General features: G+C 46.2%; 1 protein-coding gene across 2 annotated transcripts in view; it reads left to right on the plus strand.

The window, feature by feature from the left end:
* Positions 1-20,291, plus strand: part of cers3a (ceramide synthase 3a) — a 133,489-nt gene that overhangs the window by 19,877 nt on the left and 93,321 nt on the right. For both annotated transcript variants that reach the window (XM_070858715.1, XM_070858714.1), the window contains exon 3: positions 11,882-11,999. In XM_070858715.1, coding sequence (XP_070714816.1) covers positions 11,882-11,999 — 118 coding nt within the window. The remainder of the gene's footprint in view (positions 1-11,881; positions 12,000-20,291) is intronic.

The raw sequence follows: 20,291 nt of genomic DNA on the forward strand, positions 1-20,291 counted from the left end.
CGGGAACATTCTTCCCGCATCTAACCTGTCCAGTCCCATCAGAATCTTATAAGTTTCTATGAGATCCCCTCTCATCCTTCTAAACTCCAGTATATAAAGGCCCAGTTGATCCAGTCTCTCCTCATATGTCAGTCCCGCCAGTCCGGGAATCAGTCTGGTGAACCTTCGCTGCACGCCCTCAATAGCAAGAACATCCTTCCTCAGATTAGGAGACCAAAACTGAACACAATATTCCAGGTGAGGCCTCACCAGGGCCCTGCCCTGTGCAATAAGACCTCCCTGCTCCTATACTCAAATCCCCTAGCTATGAAGGCCAACATACCATTTGCCTTCTTCACTGCCTGCTGTACCTGCATGCCAACTTTCAATGACTGATGAACCATGGCACCCAGGTCTCGTTGCACCTCCCCCTTTCCTAATCTGCCACCATTCAGATAATATTCTGCCTTCGTGTTTTTGTCCCCAAAGTGGATAACTTTAAATTTATCCACATTCTACTGCATCTGCCATGCATTTGCCCACTCACCTAATCTGTCCAAGTCACCCTGCAGCCTCTAAGCATCCTCCTCACAGCTCACACCGCCACCCAGTTTAGTGTCATCTGCAAACTTGGAAATTTTACACTCAATTCCTTCATCTAAATCATTCATGTATATTGTAAAGAGCTGGGGTCCCAGCACTGAGCCCTGCGGCACCCCACTAGTCACTGCCTATCATTCTGAAAAAAACCCGTTTATCCCGATTCTCTGCTTCCTGTCTGCCAACCAGTTCTCTATCCATGTCAGTACATTACTCCCAATACCATGTGCTTTGATTTTGCACACCAATCTCTTGTGTGGGTCCTTGTCAAAAGCCTTTTGAAAGTCCAAATACACCACATCCACTGGTTCTCCCTTGTCTACTCTACTAGTTACATCCTCAAAAAATTCCAGAAGATTTGTCAAGCATGATTTCCCTTTCATAAATCCATGCTGACTTGGACCGATCCTGTCACTGCTTTCCAAATGCGCTGCTATTTCATCTTTAATAATTGATTCCAACATTTTCCTCACTAATGATGTCAGGCTAACCGATCTATTTTTCTCTCTCCCTCCTTTTTTAAACAGTGGTGTTACATTAGCTACCCTCCAGTCCATAGGAACTGATCCTGAGTCGATAGACTGTTGGAAAATGATCACCAATGCATCCACTATTTCTATGGCCACTTCCTTAAGTACTCTGGGATGCAGACTATCAGGCCCCGGGGATTTATCGGGCTTCAATTCCATCAATTTCCCTAACCCAATTTCCCGCTTTATAAGGATATCCTTCAGTTCCTCCTTCTCACTAGACCCTCGATCCCCTAGTATTTCCGGAAGGTTATTTGTGTCTTCCTTTGTGAAAACAGAACCAAAGTGTTTGTTTAACTTGTCCGCCATTTCTTTGTTCCCCATTATAAATTCACCTGAATCTGACTGCAAGGGACCTACGTTTGTTTTCACTAATCTTTTTCTCTTTACATATCTATAGAAGCTTTTGCAGTCAGTTTTTATGTTCCCTGCAAGCTTCCTCTCATACTCTATTTTCCCCCTCCTAATTTAACCCTTTGTCCTCCTCTGCTGTATTACAAAATTCTCCCATTCCTCAGGTTTGCTGATTTTTCTGGCCAATTTATATGCCTCTTCCTTGGATTTAACACTATCCTTAATTTCCCCTGTTAGCCACAGTTGAGCCACTTTCCCTGTTTTATTTTTACTCCAGACAGGGATGTACAATTGTTGAAGTTCATCCATGTGATCTTTAAATGTTTCCCATTGCCTATCCACCGTCAAACCTTTAAGTATCACTTGCCAGTCTATTCTAGCCAATTTACGTCTCATACCATCGAAGTTACCTTTCCTTAAGTTCAGGACCCTTGTCTCTGAATTAACTGTGTCACTCTCCATCTTAATAAAGAATTCTACCATATTATGGTCACTCTTCCCCAAGGGGCCTCGCACAACAAGATTGTTAATTAGTCCTTTCTCATTACACATCACCCAGTCTAGGATGGCCAGCCCTCTAGTTGGTTCCTCGACATATTGGTCTAGAAAATCATCCCTAATACACTCCAGGAAATCCACCTCCACCGCATTGTTACCAGTTTGGTTAGCCCAGTCAATATGTAGATTAAAGTCACCCATGATAACTGCTGTACCTTTATTACACGCATCCCTAATTTCTTGTTTGATGCTGTCCCCATCCTCATTACTACTGTTTGGTGGTCTGTACACAACTCCCACTAGCGTTTTCTGCCCTTTGGTATTCCATAGCTCCACCCATACAGATTCCACATCATCCAAGCTAATGTCCTTCTTTACTATTGCATTAATTTCCTCTTTAGCCAGCAACGCCACCCCACCTCCTTTTCCTCTCTGTCCATCCTTCCTGGATGTTGAGTTCGCAGCCTTGGTCACCCTGGAGCCATGTCTCCGTGATGCCAATTACATCATACCCGTTAACTGCGATCTGCGCAGTTAATTCGTCCACCTTATTCCAAATACTCCTCGCATTGAGGCACAGAGCCTTCAGGCTTGTCTTTTTAACATGTCATAGAAACATAGAAAATAGGTGCAGAACTAGGCCATTCGGCCCTTCGAGCCTGCACCATCATTCAATATGATCATGGCTGATCATGCAACTTCAGTTCCCCATTCCTGCTTTCTCTCCATACCCCTTGATCTCTTTAACCGTAAGGGTCACATCTAACTCCCTTTTGAATTTATCTAATGAACTGGCCTCAACAACTCTCTGCGATAGAGAATTCCACAAGTTCACAATTCTCTGAGTGAAGAAGTTGCTCCTCATCTCGATTCTAAATGGCTTACCCCTTATCCTTAGACTGTGACCCTTGGTTCTGGACTTCCCCAACTTCGGGAACGTTCTTCCTGCATCTACCCTGTCCAATCCCGTCAGAATTTTATATGTTTCTATGAGATACCCTCTCATTCTTCTAAACTCCAGTGAATATAAGCCTAGTCGATCCAGTCTTTCTTCATATGTCAGTCCTGCCATCCCGGGAATCAGTCTGGTGAACCTTCGCTGCATTCCCTCAATAGCAAGAATGTCCTTCCTCAGATTAGGATATCAAAACTGTACACAATATTCAAGGTGTGGGCTCACCAAGGCACTGTACAACTACAGTAAAACCTCCCTGCTCCTATACTCAAATCCTCTCGCTATGAAGGCCAACATGCCATTTGCCGCCTTCACCGCCTGCTATACCTGCCTGCCAACTTTCAATGACTGATGTACCATGACACCCAGGTCTCGTTGCACCTCCCCTTTTCCTAATCTATCACCATTCAGATAATCTGCCTTCCTGTTTTTGCTATCGAAGTGGATAACCTCACATTTATCCACATTATACTGCATCTGCCATGCATTTGCCCACTCACCTAATCTGTCCAAGTCATTCTGCAGCCTCTTAGCATCCTCCTCATGGCTCACACCACCACCCAGCTTCTGCTATTTCTGTAAGTCAATCAAGTCTGAAACCTGGTATTACCTGGACTCAATAAATATAATACTCAAAGCTATTAAAGTCACACTAAAGGTGGCAATTCTGTAACTGCTGTGGGCCCATATCAGATAATGAACTCATATTGAGCAGTCTTAGATATTTATTTTAACAACAACAACTTGTATTTATATAGTGCCATTAACGCAGTGAAACGTCCCAAGGCGCTTCACAGGAGTATTATGCGATAAAAGTTTGACACTGAGTCGCAAAAGTAGAAATTATCCCAGGTGACCTAAACCTTGGTCAAAGAGGGAGGTTTTAAGGAGCGTCTTGAATGAGGACAGAGAGGTAGAGAGGCGGAGAGGTTTAGGGAGGGAATTCCAGAGCTTGGGGCCCAGGTAGCTGAAGGCACAGCCACCAATGGTGGAGCGATTATAATCAGGGATGCTCAAGAGGACAGAATTAGAGGAGCGCAGACATCTTGGGGGGTTGTGGGGCTGGAGGAGATTACAGAGATAGGGAGGGGCGAGGGCATAGAGGGATGAGAATTTTGAAATCGAGGCGTTGCTTAATCGGGAGCCAATGTAGGTCAGCAAGCACAGGGATGATGAGTGAGCGGGACTTGGTGTGAGTTAGGACATGGGCAGCCGAGTTTTGGATCACCTCTAATTTAGTGAAAAACAAAGTGAAATTTATCACAAACTTCCTGCTTTGGGTATCTTTCTTTCGATTAATGCATCTCCATGGCATTGCTCTGTGATGCCAACGTTTTGCCATGAAATACAATACATACAGCCGGTATTGTGCTGCGTGTCAGCACATCTCCTGTCAGTGTAGAGTTTGCGTGCGGAGGGGGAGCAGTCAGCCGGGAATGGAACAGAGGGTGAGGGAGTGGAGCGACAGAGGCTCAACCAACAGACAACAAATACCATCCGAGTGAGGGTGCAAGCGGGATCGCTTCACTGGAGCAAACCCTGGAATCAGTGGGTTCAATATAATGAACTGGTGCTCTCTGCATTGGGGCAGGTGGGCGGGGGGGGGGGCGGATTGCAGAATCGGCTGGAGGCAGTTGCACTTACTGTACAACAGCCAGCGATTAGCTTTATGGCTAATTTGTAGTTTAGTTCAAGACCTTCAATAAAACGCTCCACACACCTTAATCCCCCAATGATCAGGCTTTACCTTAATATGTAGATTCCACAATAATACAACTCATATACTAAATTAGTGCAAATATTCAAAGGAATACTTATCGTAATATTCATAAAATATTATAGTTATATAGTAAGATCGGAATCTAACACGCTGTGGCTGTGGTCAAAAACTAATAGACTTAATAATGCCCAAGTCTGGGAGGCACTATGAGACGTTCTACCCAGGCTAGAGAATCAAATCAACATAACAAAACAAAACACATTCTCTGGTCATTATCAGAATGCTGTGTGTGGGAGCTTGCTGTGCGCAAATTGGCTTCTGCGTTTCCCACATTACAACAATGACTACACTTCAAAAGTACTTCATTGGCTGTAAAGCGCTTTAAGACGTCCGGTGGTCGTGAAAGGCGCTATATAAATCCAAGTCTGCTTTCTTTCTTCCGGCCGGGTTGCTCTCGAACCGAATCTATAAACCGCTCCCACATATAAAGCCCATAAAGTACAGCCCATGTGACCTTGGTTACATCTATCAATCAAAGCATTAAGCTAAAGGACATTCATCAAAAACATTCCATCTGCTGGCTGTTTAAGTTTCATCAATTCACCTCTCTGTGTCTCATTGGGGTTAATGGCAAACTGACAGTCACAACCGTTATTTCTTTAATACTCTTATGAATGACTCCATGAGATCTAGTATTGTACTTGAGCTGTTGTGACCTTAGTCCCATTTATTGTAACTCCAGAATGAGGCACAAGCATGGTGGGCAGCCTTTTATACTGGGCCCTGCACACCTATGCAGGTGACCCTCAGGTCTCCCACCGCAGTGCCCTCTGGTGGCACACCTTATGTGACTATACAGTTAGTATACATGGCCTACATACATGATATCACTTCCCCCCAAGTCTTTAATGCAAATTGACTCGTACATTGACGGTGACCTGGGCTTTCCTCGTCCTGGTTGACCGTAGGAGGATTAGGAGGATCGCTTCTAGCTTGGGTGGGTTGGCAGTGAGATTTGTTGCCAGTGGAAGTCCCGGTGGTTTCTGGTTGTGAGTCCATGCCTACTCCATTCTCCCCACCCCCCCCACACACAGAGATCATGTAATGGCCCGTTACATGCAAGTTGTATTCAAGTTCATCACATGGGTTTTATATTTACAGCTTGGTACATTTGTTGGGTGGATTATAGTTGCGTTTCTTTTTGTGTGGTACATTTACATGATCAGTACAGTATATCAGTACAGGTACACAAGGACAGTCTCGTTCCAGCACGGCCGGATGAGATCCGGGTCGTCTGGTGGCAGTGCAGCGCCCCATGCTAGTGGGTCTGTGGGTGAGGTGAGGTCATTTTGCTCGAGTTGCCGGAACTCGGGGCTCTCGCCGTTACTCCTAGTGTCGGGCAGGCCCAAAGACAACTGATGTGTCTGTGACCTCCCTGTCCTTTTCGTTTGCACAGTGTCGCTGCTGCTCCTTGGGAAGCAGTCTGAGCGAGTGAGCATTTTGTCTAAGTGACGGTGGGGCTGCCTCGTCTTGTCTAACAGTTCACAGAGGACTGCTGACTCACTTTCCTTGAGGGCACCGTTGTGAGCACTCTCTAGCTTGAGATCCTGGCTGGTCCAGGTTCCATTCGGAGGAGACATTGCGGGTGACCCTTCGCTCTTGGGCATTGCCATGAAGGCGAGTGGGTTTGTGGGCTGCGCCTTTTCCACCCGGGTGGTGGGCGACGATAGCCAACTGCGAGCATAGGGCGCAGTTTACTGTTTCTGGCCCGTGGTGGTTCATGCCATCGGGTGCCTGCAATGTTAAACCGATCTGAGGCAGGGTATCGCTATCGGTGCCTCTGCTCTCTGGGGATCGTTTACTCTGCGGCTTATCTACTTCTGTCAGCTGTGGGGACACTTTATGATACATCGTTCTGGTCATTGGGTAGCCCGCTGGACCTGTATACGACAGTTAGGTGTTCGCCCGCTACATTGGTTGATTGCAATTTGCACCCAACATTGCTCAACAACATTTTGCTCGTTACAGCTGGACCTATACATTGGTTACCAATTTCAAGCAGTTCATTCAAAAATGGTGGGTTGCTGGCTTCCTTTAAAATGGCCTTACTACTTTTACCCCAATCGTCTTCCTTGCGTGGAACCATTAGCGCTGCACCTTGTGGTTTGGATGCCATCTTTTCCCTGTCCATGATGTCGACTGGCACGATCTTCTTTCCCAGGGATTCTTGCCACTGAAGCTGGGAAGGTGCCCTCGGATCCAATCTTCCTCCCCAGGAGTCCTGCCACTAAACTGGGAAGCTGCGTTCGGGTTGTCTCAGCCGGATCATCGCCACGCGTCGTGATGAGCGGTCTGTGTTTCGGGGGCTGCGCGGATCTGCTCTCCGGTGCCTGGTCCAACTGAAGGTGGGGGCTTGCTCCGCCTCTGAGCATGGGGGATGTCAATTGCTGGAGGGATGAAGTCTTCCCAGTTCCAATGAATCTTCCCCATCCATCTTCTTCCAAGTAGCATTGATCCATCACCTGAAACAATCCACAATGGTAACTTGTGCACCACGCCATCATGGGATACGCTTACAGCTGCACTACCAACAACTGATATCAGTTTCTTGGTGTAGGTGCGCAGCTTTGCCTGAACCGGGACCAGCTTGGGTCATTCAGCTTGATCGTTCCATAGCCTCTCAAAGGCTTCCTGGCTCATTACTGACTGACTCTCCCCCGTGTCCACTTCCATGAAGACTGGAACACCATTTATCTCGACTTCCTTATCACTGGAGGACAATCTGTGGTGTAGGTATATAGTCCATACACTTCGTCCTGGGACTGAGCTGCCTCTCTGGCCATCTCCCCGTAATCCGCACTGGATTCACAGCCATCTGCTGACTCCTCTTCCACGTGGTGAGTTTCAGCTCTTTTGCACATTCGCTGGAGGTGGCCCTTTGTGCTGCAGCCTTTGCACACATAGTCTCTGAACCGACTGATGAGCCCTGTGATTACCTCTGCAACGCCAGCATGGTGATACTTGACTTACGTTTGCACCCCTCGGCGGACTCTGAGTTAAAGGACTCGGGGGGGCCTGTACGCTCTGCCCTGGGCAGATTCACGTTCAACAGTTCTGCCTGTGAAAGGCGCCATTCTATTTACAGTACTTGCCAGGTTTGAGTCCTACGAGTGAGTCATCATCTGCTTGGAGCTACAGCTTGAGGTCATGAACGCTTGGCTGATGCTGATGGCCTTCTGCAGAGTGACGGTGGTTTCAGCAGACAGTAGCCTGTGAAGAAGGGCCTCATGACCGATGCCAATTAAGAAGACGTTCCGCAATGCATCGACGAAGGATGTGCCAAATTCACACGGTCCTGCCAGCCTCCTGAAGTCGGCAGCGTACTTCACGATTTCCTGGCCTTCGGGGCGGCGGTGTGTATAAAATAGATGCCTGGCCGTGAGGATGCTCTCCTTCGGTTTGAGTTGGTCCCGAATTAGCACTTTCAGCTCCTCGTATGACTTGGTCATTGTTTTCTCTGGTGCAAGCAAGTCCCTGACGAGGTCGTAGACCACGGGCCCACAACTGGTCAACAGGATAGCTCTGCGCTTATTTGTCAGCGTGGCCGGATCATCACCTACCAGGTCGTTTGCTGCAAAATATTGGTCGAGCCGCTCTGTAAAGGCTTTCCAATCTTCACCCTCTGAGAACTTTACTAATGCACCAATGTTAGTTATATTTGCGTGAAAGTTCGTAATCTCATCGCCAGTTGTTATGTCTTTAATACTCTTATGAATGACTCCACAAAGTCATTTGAGATGTTGTGACCTTAGTCCCATTTATTGTAACTCCAGAGTGAGGCACAAGCATGGTGGGCAGCCTTTTATACTGGGCCCTGCACACCTATGCAGGTGACCCTCAGGTCTCCAACCGCAGTGCCCTCTGGTGGCACACCTTATGTGACTATACAGTTAGTATACATGGTCTACATACATGACAACAACAATTCCACAGTTTGTTTGCTCTGGGGCAACCGATAGTGTTCCTCAGTGCTGCTCCGTTTCCCCACACACACGCTTACAATCCGACAGTCCTGCGCGCACAAAGTTTATTTCTCTTAAAAGGGATTATTGGTGCCAGCTCTCTGAGGTGACCACAAGTCAATAGTTCAGCAGACACAGCTTGTCAACACAAAGTCCACCAACACCAAACATAGATATATATAAATCAAAGCGAGATTCTAAACTTAGTGCACTTTTATGACAACTTTTTCATATTAGAGCTGATCGTCTAACACAGCAAACGATGATTCTCAAACTGGATGCACAGACCCGCCCTCCCATCACAGGGGCTCCCCGCTGGAAGGGCAATTGCTGCAAAATGTTCCGTATTTATTCACCACCCCACCCTCTTAAATCTCTTCTGGTTCTGATGGACTCACAGCCCAGCTGTTTGCAATGTCACTGTGCTGAGCTGCGGGGAGATGTGTGCGGGCAGCCCAGAGTCATTCCATGTTCCTTGCCTGTGGGAGGTGCCTGACACAGCGGGAGCTTCCTCCTCATGTGGGGACTCAGTCATCTGCTGGCACCGTGTGTTGGGCTACGAGAAGGGTTCAGTGCATGCATGACTCATTTCTCATGGCTGTCACTGACAGTTGTGCTTCAAGGAAAATACATTTCCAACATTTCGGCTAAAACACAGACTGATTTCATCTTCCTGACTTTCCCCCAGGTCACATGTTGGTTTAATGTTCCGACTGCTGTTTAACATCAAGTGATGAAACCATTTGCTACTTTTAAAAAAGCAAGTCCTTGCATTTATATAGCACCTTCACAGCCAATGAAATACTGCTGTGATGTTAATGTGGCAGCCAATATTGTGCACAGTATGATCCCGCAAACAGCAATAAGATAAAGAACCGAGTGATCTGGCCAAAGAGAGAAATTCAGTGCCATTCATTGTACAATAAAGGACAGCTACAATGGATTAGAGTTACCGCTCACCTCGTGGAATATTTCCCATTTATTTGTTTTTTGACGCCATTCAGTACTTTTGTACTTTGAGTTCTTTCAAGAAACTTTGTCGCACCGTGTCTGCAGTGTGTCCCATCTACAAGACGCACTGCAGCAACTCGCCAAGGCTTCTCGACAGCATCTCCCAAACCCGCGACCTCTACCACCGGCGCACCGTGGCTGCAGTGTGTCCCATCTACAAGACGCACTGCAGCAACTCGCCAAGGCTTCTTCGGCAGCACCTCCCAAACCCACGACCTCTACCACCTAGAAGGACAAGGGCAGCAGGCGCAGGGGAACACCATCACCTCCACGTTCCCCTCCAAGTCACACACCATCCTAAGATGGACATATAGCGCTGTCCCTTCACAATCCTGGAACTCCCTCCCTAACAGCACTGTGGGAGCACCTTCACCACACGGACTGCAGCTCAAGGCAGCTCACTGCCACCTGCTCAAGGGCAACTAGGGATGGGCAATAAATGCCGGCCTTGCCAGCAACACTCACATCCCAAGAATGAATGAAAATAAATTATTTTAATTAATTACTCCTGCCTTAATTCAATGCACGGAGGGCAAATGGCATGGTAACATTGTGAACTTTCAGTCAGATCAGGCACATTACAACCAACACTCAGCTATAGAGCAAACACATCTGCTGGAATGATGCTAAGCATTTGTTAGCTAACCAATTAACCAGTATAAATGAATACACTCGATCAATCCAGCTGTGAATGTACTATGTTATACAAGAATAGAAGCAGAAAGCAAATTATGCAGAGCCCACTCAGAGAACAAACCATCCAGTGACCACACTAAACTTTGATATAAATAATATTCTGACATAAGCGTTCCTTTTTTTATTACATGGCGAGTCCTGACTCTCCTCAAAGGCTTCAGCCAGACTCCCTGATTTTAAACAAGACAGTTTAATAAATACCTTCACAAAGAGTGACCGTGCAGGGCTTTAAAAGCTGCCAAATATACATTTGAACAAATCCCACACAATGTTTGTATCTGAATGAATGGCTTGCGCCTATTGCTTCCGACACCCGTTACAAGTGCATGATAAATGGACTAATTTCACACATGCCTTCCCGTGCACTTTGCCAATCTTTCAGTGGGATGACTGCATTGTTTACAGACAGCTAGTAAACATACCTAGTAACAGCTAGAATCGGAAGTCCCTTACTTCACTTTACGTCAAACCCTCCCTCATGAATAACAAAAATAATAAACTGCGGAACCCTGTGAGCTAAACACATTGGATAGGAGCAATCTTCAGTTCAGCATTGAACATGGAAGAACAGTCCATTAGCTCAGGTATCACACCTCATCCTACTCTTGTAATAAGACCATCAGGTGACATTTAACGTCGAGGTGTGAAGTGATGCATTTTGGGAGGAAGAACAAGGAGAGACAATACAAACTAAATGATGTAATATTAATGGGGGGGAGTGGGGGCATGAACAGAGAGACCTGAGCATGTGTGTCTCCCACAAGTTCACCACCTAGTGGTCATTGTTCTCACAGTGTACAACTTAGGTCAGATTATACATGGGTTACAATGCTGGTTGAATACATGACAATCATCATCAAACCTTTGTCATTGGCAGGACACGTTGAGAAGGCTGTTAAAAATACATATGGGACCCTTGGATTTATGCATAGAGGCATAGTGTACAAAAGCAAGGAAATTATGCTAAACTTTTATAAATCACTGGTTAGACCTTAGCGTATTGTGCCCAATTCTAGGCACCACAATTTAGAAAGAATGTCAAGGCCTTGGAGAGACTGCAGAGGAGAATAACTCGAATGATTCCAGAGATGCGGGACTTCAGTTATGTGGAGAGACTGGAGAAGTTGGGATTGCTCTCCTCAGAGTTGAGATGGTTCGGGGAAATTTAATGGAGGTGTTCAAAATTATGAAGGGTTTTGATCGAGTAAATAAGGAGAAACTGTTTCCACTGGCAGAAGGTTCGGTAAACAGAGGACACAGATTTAAGGTCTGCACTGCCTGAAAGGGTGGTGAAAGCAGATTCAATAGTAACTTTCAAAAGGAAATTGGATAAATACTTCAAATGGAAAATATTTACAGGACTATGGGGAAAGAGCGGTGAAGTGGGACTAATTGGACAGCTCTTTCACAGTGCAACGCAGACACAATAGGCCTCCTGATCTGTGACTTCAGTAGAAAATATGAGCCACTTTGGTCATAGCTCACAGTTTAATATAATACACGTTTACATTCACAGGTTGATAGCTACACCTCTTGCCAAATTCATGGGGGTTAAGGACCAAGTGCGGTTGAAGGTCACACACAATGCTGTTTTAGAAAACTTTTTTGTCTCCATTTCAAAGCATCCGACCCGGGTAAGTTTTAATTTGATTTCAAAATTGCTGTAAAAATATAAATTATGGTTTTATGCAAAAAGATTAAACAGAGTCTCGTAAGCAGTTATTGTGAGTGCACTTGGATCCATTAATAGGGACGATGAATCTGGTTCATTTATTATTTCTGATCACGAACTCATGTGCCCGTGTGAGTCACAGGTTTCACTGACACAGTTTGGGGTGGGGGGGATTGGAAGTACATGGGTGGAAGGTGGGGTGTGTGTATGAATTGTGGGAGCATGTTGAGGCTGTGAAGAGTTTGTGGATCTGCATTTGGGAAGGTTTGAGGGAGACTGGTCGAACATACTGAGAGGGCGGCAATGTAGGAGGTTTTTTAATGCTTAAAAAAATGAGGGGCCGAATTTCCCGAGATAATGCCGCCCGTTACTGCCAGCGATGGACGGCAAAGGCCTACTGTTGGCGGAGAGCGGCGTCCACGCCTCCGTGCAATTTGAGTTGGTCTTTGGTGGAGGCGGGAAGAGGTAACGTTGCTCCCTCAACGCCACCCGCGCGGTGACATCATCCAGCGTGCAACGCCCCCTGGGTGCCGCTATCGCGATATTGCGTTTCTGTAGCAGCCTTACCGGCAGGCGTCCGTACAGCCGGCAACCCGCAGGGGACATCGCGGTGCCCAGAGATCAAACTAAAGTTTTTTTCTTTATTTATTTCAACATTTATTTACCAGTTGTACCAGTGGTGAAGTCCGTGTGGGTCAGAGAGGTTTGAGTTGTCTTTTATTCCCGTTTTTCCAGCTCACGTGCCGGCAGCCTCCCATTGGGAAATTCAGTCGGCCCCTGAGCTCCCCAGCGAGGGCGCCGAGGGGGAATGTGCAATGCCACTTTTAGCGCTGCTCTCTCATCTTTGGGTATAAAAACTGAATTTGGTCGTTGGAACCTACGCCTAACGCCCGGCGCTAAAATCAGCCCTGAGGCGGTGACACCGCCTCAAACACGGCCATAACCAATTTTGAACCCTCAGTTTTAGTTTAATGTGCAGAATTCTGTAATTCGCCAGGTACAGCATATCCTGTCATTATATCATAAAAAGACACACAGAAAGATCCAGTAGTCCAACTAGCCTGTCCCATACAATTGTAATGCCTTGTGCATCTCAATACAGAGACACCCCACCCACCCAGAGCCATGTCATCTACTGGGTGATAGAAACCCAGGCCAATTAAATGTGGGGGGGGAGGGGGGAAATCTGAGAAACCTGTCTCTGATCCCATTAGGTGATGGAAACCAGTCTAGGAAACCACTCTGGCCCTGATTAATGTTAAACAGGAACTAGCTGTTGTCGCAGGTGATCTCCGCCCAGCCAGAAGGAGATCTAGCTCGAAGTAATTCAGCAATCACCGCGCAAGTCGACAGCCCGTTCCAGAGGTTCACTATTCTCTGGGAGAAGAAACACCTCCCAAAATCCAACCTACCTAACCCAGCCAGTTCAGATGAAACAATTTGTCTACACAAACACGATCCAAGCCCTTCATCATTTTATAAACCTCGATGAAATCATTGGCAAGTCTACACTTGTCCAATGTGTAGAGTCCCAGGTCTTTAAGCCTACATGGGTAACTAGGATGCTGCAAACTAGGAGAAAGAGAAAAATGTTTCCCACACTACAATAGTGACTACACTTCAAAAGTACTTAATACAAAAGCAAAATACTGCGGACGCTGGAATCTGGAATAAAAACAGAGAATGCGGGAAATCTCAGCGGGTCAGGCATCGTCTGTGGAGAGAAAAATAAAGCTAACGTTTCAGGTCGACGAGCTTTCGTCAGAACTGCCAAATGTTCGGAAAGAACACATTGTAAACACTGAAAGGGGGAGGGGAAGAAAGAACAAAAGGGAAGGTCTGCGATAGGGTGGAAGACAGGAGAGATTAGAGAGACCAAAGGGATGATGGGCCAAAATGAAATGGTAATGGCAGGAGTTGGAAAAAGGTTAATCTGGATAGGGTGTGAATGGCGGAGTAATGACCAGCTGCCATTATAGACAAAGAGAAAAAAAGAAAAAAAACATAAGATGGGGAAGGGGGAGGGCAGGGAAAGGGAGCCAAAGATGGCCAGAGTTGAGTCCAGAAGACTGTAAAGTGCCTAAACGAAAGATGAGGTGCTGTTCCTTGAGCTTCATTGGAACAGTGTAGGAGACCGAGGACTGAGAGGTTAGAGTGGAAGTGGTGGAGAATTACAGTGACAGGCGACTGGAAGCTCAGGGTCACACTTGCGGACTGAATGGAGGTGCTCCGCAAAGTGGTCACCCAATCTGCGCTTGGTCTCCCCAATGTAGAGGACACCACATCGTGAGCAGCGAATACAGTATACTAATTTCAAAGAAGTACAAGTAAATCGCTGTTTCACCTGGAAGGAGTGTTTGGGGCCCTGGACAGTGGGAAGGGAGGAGGTAAAAGGGCAGGTGTTGAAATCATTGTGGGTGGAGATTAGAGATAGTAAGGGGAAAAAGTCACTGGTGGGCGTAGTTTATAGGTCCCCAAATAATAACTTCACAGTGGGGCGGACAATAATCAAGGGAATAATTGAGGCATGCGAAAAAAGAACGGCAGTAATCATGGGGGATTTTAACCTACATATCGATTGGTCAAATCAAATCGCACGGGGTAGCCTGGAGGAGGAATTCATAGAATGCATACGGGATTGTTTCTTAGAACAGTATGTTACAGAACCTACAAGGGAGCAAGCTATCTTCGATCTGGTCCTGTGTAATGAGACAGGAATAATAAACGATCTCCGAGTAAAAGATCCTCTCGGAATGCGTGATCACAGTATGGTTGAAGTTGTAATTTGTAATTGATGGAATCAATTATTAAGGATGTCATAGCAGCGCATTTGGAAAGAGGTGACATGATAGGTCCAAGTCAGCATGGATTTGTGAAAGGGAAATCATGCTTGACAAATCTTCTGGAATTTTTTGAGGATGTTTCCAGTAGAGTGGACAAGGGAGAACCAGTTGATGTGGTATATTTGGACTTTCAGAAGGCTTTCGACAAGGTCCCACACAAGAGATTAATGTGCAAAGTTAAAGCACATGGGATTGGGGGTAGTGTGCTGACATGGATTGAGAACTGGTTGTCAGACAGGAAGCAAAGAGTAGGAGTAAATGGGGACTTTTCAGAATGGCAGGCAGTGACTAGTGGGGTACCGCAAGGTTCTGTGCTGGGGCCCCAGCTGTTTACACTGTACATTAATGATTTAGACGAGGGGATTAAATGTAGTATCTCCAAATTTGCGGATGACACTAAGTTGGGTGGCAGTGTGAGCTGCAAGGAGGATGCTATGAGGCTGCAGAGCGAATTGGATAGGTTAGGTGAGTGGGCAAATGCGTGGCAGATGAAGTATAATGTGGATAAATGTGAGGTTATCCACTTTGGTGGTAAAAACAGAGAGACAGACTATTATCTGAATGGTGACAGATTAGGAAAAGGGGAGGTGCAACGAGACCTGGGTGTCATGGTACATCAGTCATTGAAGGTTGGCATGCAGGTACAGCAGGTGGTTAAGAAAGCAAATGGCATGTTGGCCTTCATAGCGAGGGGATTTGAGTACAGGGGCAGGGAGGTGTTGCTACAGTTGTACAGGGCCTTGGTGAGGCCACACCTGGAGTATTGTGTACAGTTTTGGTCTCCTAACCTGAGGAAGGACATTCTTGCTATTGAGGGGGTGCAGCGAAGGTTCACCAGACTGGTTCCCGGGATGGCGGGACTGACCTATCAAGAAAGACTGGATCAACTGGGCTTGTATTCACTGAAGTTCAGAAGAATGAGAGGGGACCTCATAGAAATGTTTAAAATTCTGATGGGTTTAGACAGGTTAGATCCAGGAAGAATGTTCCCAATGTTGGGGAAGTCCAGAACCAGGGGTCACAGTCTAAGGATAAGGGGTAAGCCATTTAGGACCGAGATGAGAAGAAACTTCTTCACCCAGAGAGTGGTGAACCTGTGGAAGTCTCTACCACAGAAAGTTGTTGAGGCCAATTCACTAAATATATTCAAAAAGGAGTTAGATGAAATCCTTACTACTAGGGGGATCAAGGGGTATGGCGAGAAAGCAAGAATGGGGTACTGAAGTTGCATGTTCAGCCATGAACTCATTGAATGGCGGTGCAGGCTAGATGGGCCGAATGGCCTACTCCTGCACCTATTTTCTATGTTTCTATGTTTCTGTGTAATACAGATTGAGGGTGAGGAAGTAGTGTCTCAAACGAGCGTACTATGCTTAAACAAAAGGGACTACAGTGGGATGAGGGCAGATTTAGCTAAAGTAGACTGGGAACACAGACTAAACGGTGGCACAATTGAGGAACAGTGGAGGACTTTTAAGGAGCTCTTTCATCGTGCTCAACAAAAATATATTCCAGTGAAAAAGAAGGGCGGTAAGAGAAGGGATAACCAGCCGTGGATAACCAAGGAAATAAAGGAGAGTACCAAATTAAAAACCAATGCCTATAAGGTGGCTAAGGTTAGTGGGAAACGAGAAGATTGGGAAAATTTTAAACGACAGCAAAGAATGACTAAGAAAGCAATAAAGAAAGGAAACTTGCGCAAAACATAAAAACAGATAGTAAAAGCTTTTACCGATATATAAAACGGAAGAGAGTGACTAAAGTAAATGTTGGTCCCTTAGAAGATGAGAAGGGGAATTTAATAATGGGAAATGTGGAAATGGCTGAGACCTTAAACAATTATTTTGCTTCAGTCTTCACAGTGGAAGACACAAAAACCATGCCAAAAATTGCTGGTCACAGGAATGTGGGAAGGGAGGACCTTGAGACAATCACTATCACTAGGGAGATAGTGCTGGACAGGCTAATGGGACTCAAGGTAGACAAGTCCCCTGGTTCTGATGAAATGCATCCCAGGGTATTAAAAGAGATAGCAGATGCATTCGTTATAATCTACCAAAGTTCTTGGACTCTGGGGAGGTACCAGCGGATTGGAAAGCAGCTAATGTAATGCTTCTGTTTAAAAAAGGGGGCAAACAAAAGGCAGGTAACTATCGTCCTGTTAGTTTAACATCTGTAGTGGGGAAAATGCTTGAAGCTATCATTAAGGAAGAAATAGCGGGACATCTAGATAGGAATAGTGCAATCAAGCAGACGCAACATGGATTCATGAAGGGGGAAATCATGTTTAACTAATTTACTGGAATTCTTTGAGGATATAACGAGCATGGTGGATAGAGGTATTTAGATTTCCAAAAGGCATTCGATAAGGTGCCACACAAAAGGTTACTGCAGAAGATAAAAGTACGCGGAGTCAGAGGAAATGTATTAGCATGGATCGAGAATTGGCTGGCTAACAGAAAGCAGAGAGTTGGGATAAATGGGTCCTTTTCGGGTTGGAAATCGGTGATTAGTGGTGTGCCACAGGGATCGGTGCTAGGACCACAACTGTTTACAATATACATAGATGACCTGGAAGAGGGGACAGAGTGTAGTGTAACAAAATTTGCAGACGACACAAAGATTAATGGGAAAGTGGGTTGTGTGGAGGACACAGAGAGGCTGCAAAGAGATTTAGATGGGTTAAGCAAATGGGCTAAGGTTTGGCAGATGGAATACAATGTCTGAAAATGTGAGGTCATCCACCTTGGAAAAAAAAAACAGTAAAAGGGAATATTATTTGAATGGGGAGAAATTACAACATGCTGCGGTGCAGAGGGACCTGGGGGTCCTTGTGCATGAAACTCTTTTTGGTCCTTGTGCATGAATCCCAAAAAAAGTTAGTTTGCAGGTGCAGCAGGTAATCAGAAGGCGAATGGAATGTTGGCCTTCATTGCGAGAGGGATGGAGTACAAAAGCAGGGAGGTCCTGCTGCAACTGTACAGGGTATTGGTGAGGCCGCACCTGGAGTACTGCATGCAGTTTTGGTCACCTTACTTAAGGAAGGATATACTAGCCTTGGAGGGGGTACAGAGACGATTCACTAGGCTGATTCCGGAGATGAGGGGGTTACGTTATGATGATAGATTGAGTAGACTGGATCTTTACTTGTTGGAGTTCAGAAGGATGAGGGGTGATCTTATAGAAACATTTAAAATAATGAAAGTGATAGACAAGATAGAGGCAGAGAGGTTGTTTCCACTGGTCGGGGTCCTAGAACTAGGGGGCACAGCCTCAAAATACGGGGAGCCAATTTAAATCCGAGTTGAGAAGGAATTTCTTCTCCCAGAGGGTTGCGAATCTGTGGAGTTGAGGCTAGCTCATTGAATGTATTCAAATCACAGCTAGGTAGATTTTTAACCAATAAGGGAATTAAGGGTTACGGGGAGCGGGCGGGTAAGTGGAGCTGAGTCCACGGCCAGATCAGCCATGATCTTGTTGAATGGCGGAGCAGGCTCGAGGGGCTAGATGGCCTATTCCTAATTCTTGTGTTCTTATGTTCTTATGTGTTGCATGTCCTGCGCTTGCACGGGAAGGTGCTGTAGGAAGGGGAGGTGTTGCTGGGGGTGACTGCGGAATGGACCAGGGTGTCGCGGAGGGAGCGGTCCCTTCGGAATGATGAGAGGGGAGGGGAAGATGTGATTGGTGGTGGGATTATGCTGGAGGTGGCGGATGATACGTTGAACGTGGGGTGAAAGGTGAGGATAAGGGGAACCGTGTCGTGGTTCTGAGGGGGAGGGGAAGGGGTGAGAGCAGAGATGCGGGAGATAGAACAGACATGGTCGAGGGCCATGTTAACCACGGCGGAGGGGAATCCTCAGTTGAGGAAAGAGGAAGATATGTCAGAGGCACTAGTGTGAAAGATGGCATCGTCAGAGCAGATGCGACAAAGACAGAAAAACTGGGAGAATGGAATAGAGTCCTTACCGGATGCGGGATGGGAGGAAGTGTCGTCCAGGTAACTGTGGGAGTCAGTGGGCTTATAGTGGATACTGGTCGATAGCCTATCCCCAGAAATGGAGACGGAGAAGCGAAGAGTCGGAGATGGACCATGTGAAGGTGAGGGAAGGGTGGAAATTGGAAGCAAAGTGAATAAAATTTTCCAGTTCAGGGCACGAGCAGGAAACGGCACCGATACAGTCATCAATGTACCGGAAAAAGAGGAGAGGGAGGGGACTCAAGTGGGACTGGAACAAAGAATGTTTCACATATCCCATGAAAAGGCAGGTACAGCTAGGACCCATGCAGGTTCCCATAGCAACACCTTTAATTTGGAGGAAGTGAGTGGAGTTAAATGTGTTGTTCAATGTGAGAACAAGTTCAGCCAGGAGGAGGAGGGTGGTGGGGGATGGGGACTGGTTGGGCCTCTGCTCGAGGAAGAAGCAGAGCGCCCTCAGGCCATCCTGGCCCTCCCCAATCTGTCAAAGTGAAATAATCCATCAATAGGCTCACAATCCAGCCCTTTCATCATTTAATAGTCTGCATTGCTCTAGAGTAAATAGATCCAGCATGTTAAGCCTATCTGAGTAGCTAAGGTTCTTTTATCTGAACCTATTCCAAGGCCATTATATCGCTCACTATGTGAGGGAGCAAATTGGGTGCAATACTGCAGATGTGGGCTAACCAATGAACTATGTAATGACAGAATGTTCCTTTTGATTTGTACTGAATGGTTGTATTAATACAACCCAATCCCCTGTTTGCTTTGGCTTTGACTTTTCCGGATTGGTCGTGAACCTTAAGTGATCTGTGTGCAATAACACCAAGATGTTAAAATAAAAATGCAATTCTTTTGTTGCACGAAAGTATCATTCCCTGTAAACTATAAGTATATTCTGTGTTGATCCTACCGACATGCATGACACGGCATTTATCGAAGTTCAATGCCATTTTCCGATGTTTGACCCATTCCCCCAGTGCATCTAAATATTTTTGCAGACATTTGTACTCCACTGCTGTCTTAACCCCTGCGCAAATGTTTGTGTCACCTGCAAACTGACCTAGCATACTCCCAACACCACTGTCTCGGCCAGTCACAAAAGCAGCAAGCAGTACTGGGCCTGTTACTGTTACAATCAGAAATCATTCCTTTGTCTTGAAACACAGCGTAAAGAGATGTGCCAGGCCTCAACTCGCCACTCCCAAATCATTCAGGTATCAGAATGGCACTCCTGCCTGCTTCGAGTGGGAGCTCCAAGACAGATTGTCTTTAGCTGAGCTCTGTCATCAGACTGAGCATCTGTAGCTGGGAATATTTAGTGCCCGGTTATGCCGAAGCTGAAGCCAGCTTTCTGTCAAGGCTACACTTCCGTGCTCCTCCATTCTAATTCAGGCCTTTAGTTCCTGCACTTTGCACATTTGAATATAAACAC

Source organism: Pristiophorus japonicus, chromosome 17 (genome assembly GCF_044704955.1).
Source record: "Pristiophorus japonicus isolate sPriJap1 chromosome 17, sPriJap1.hap1, whole genome shotgun sequence".
NCBI lineage: Eukaryota > Metazoa > Chordata > Chondrichthyes > Pristiophoridae > Pristiophorus > Pristiophorus japonicus.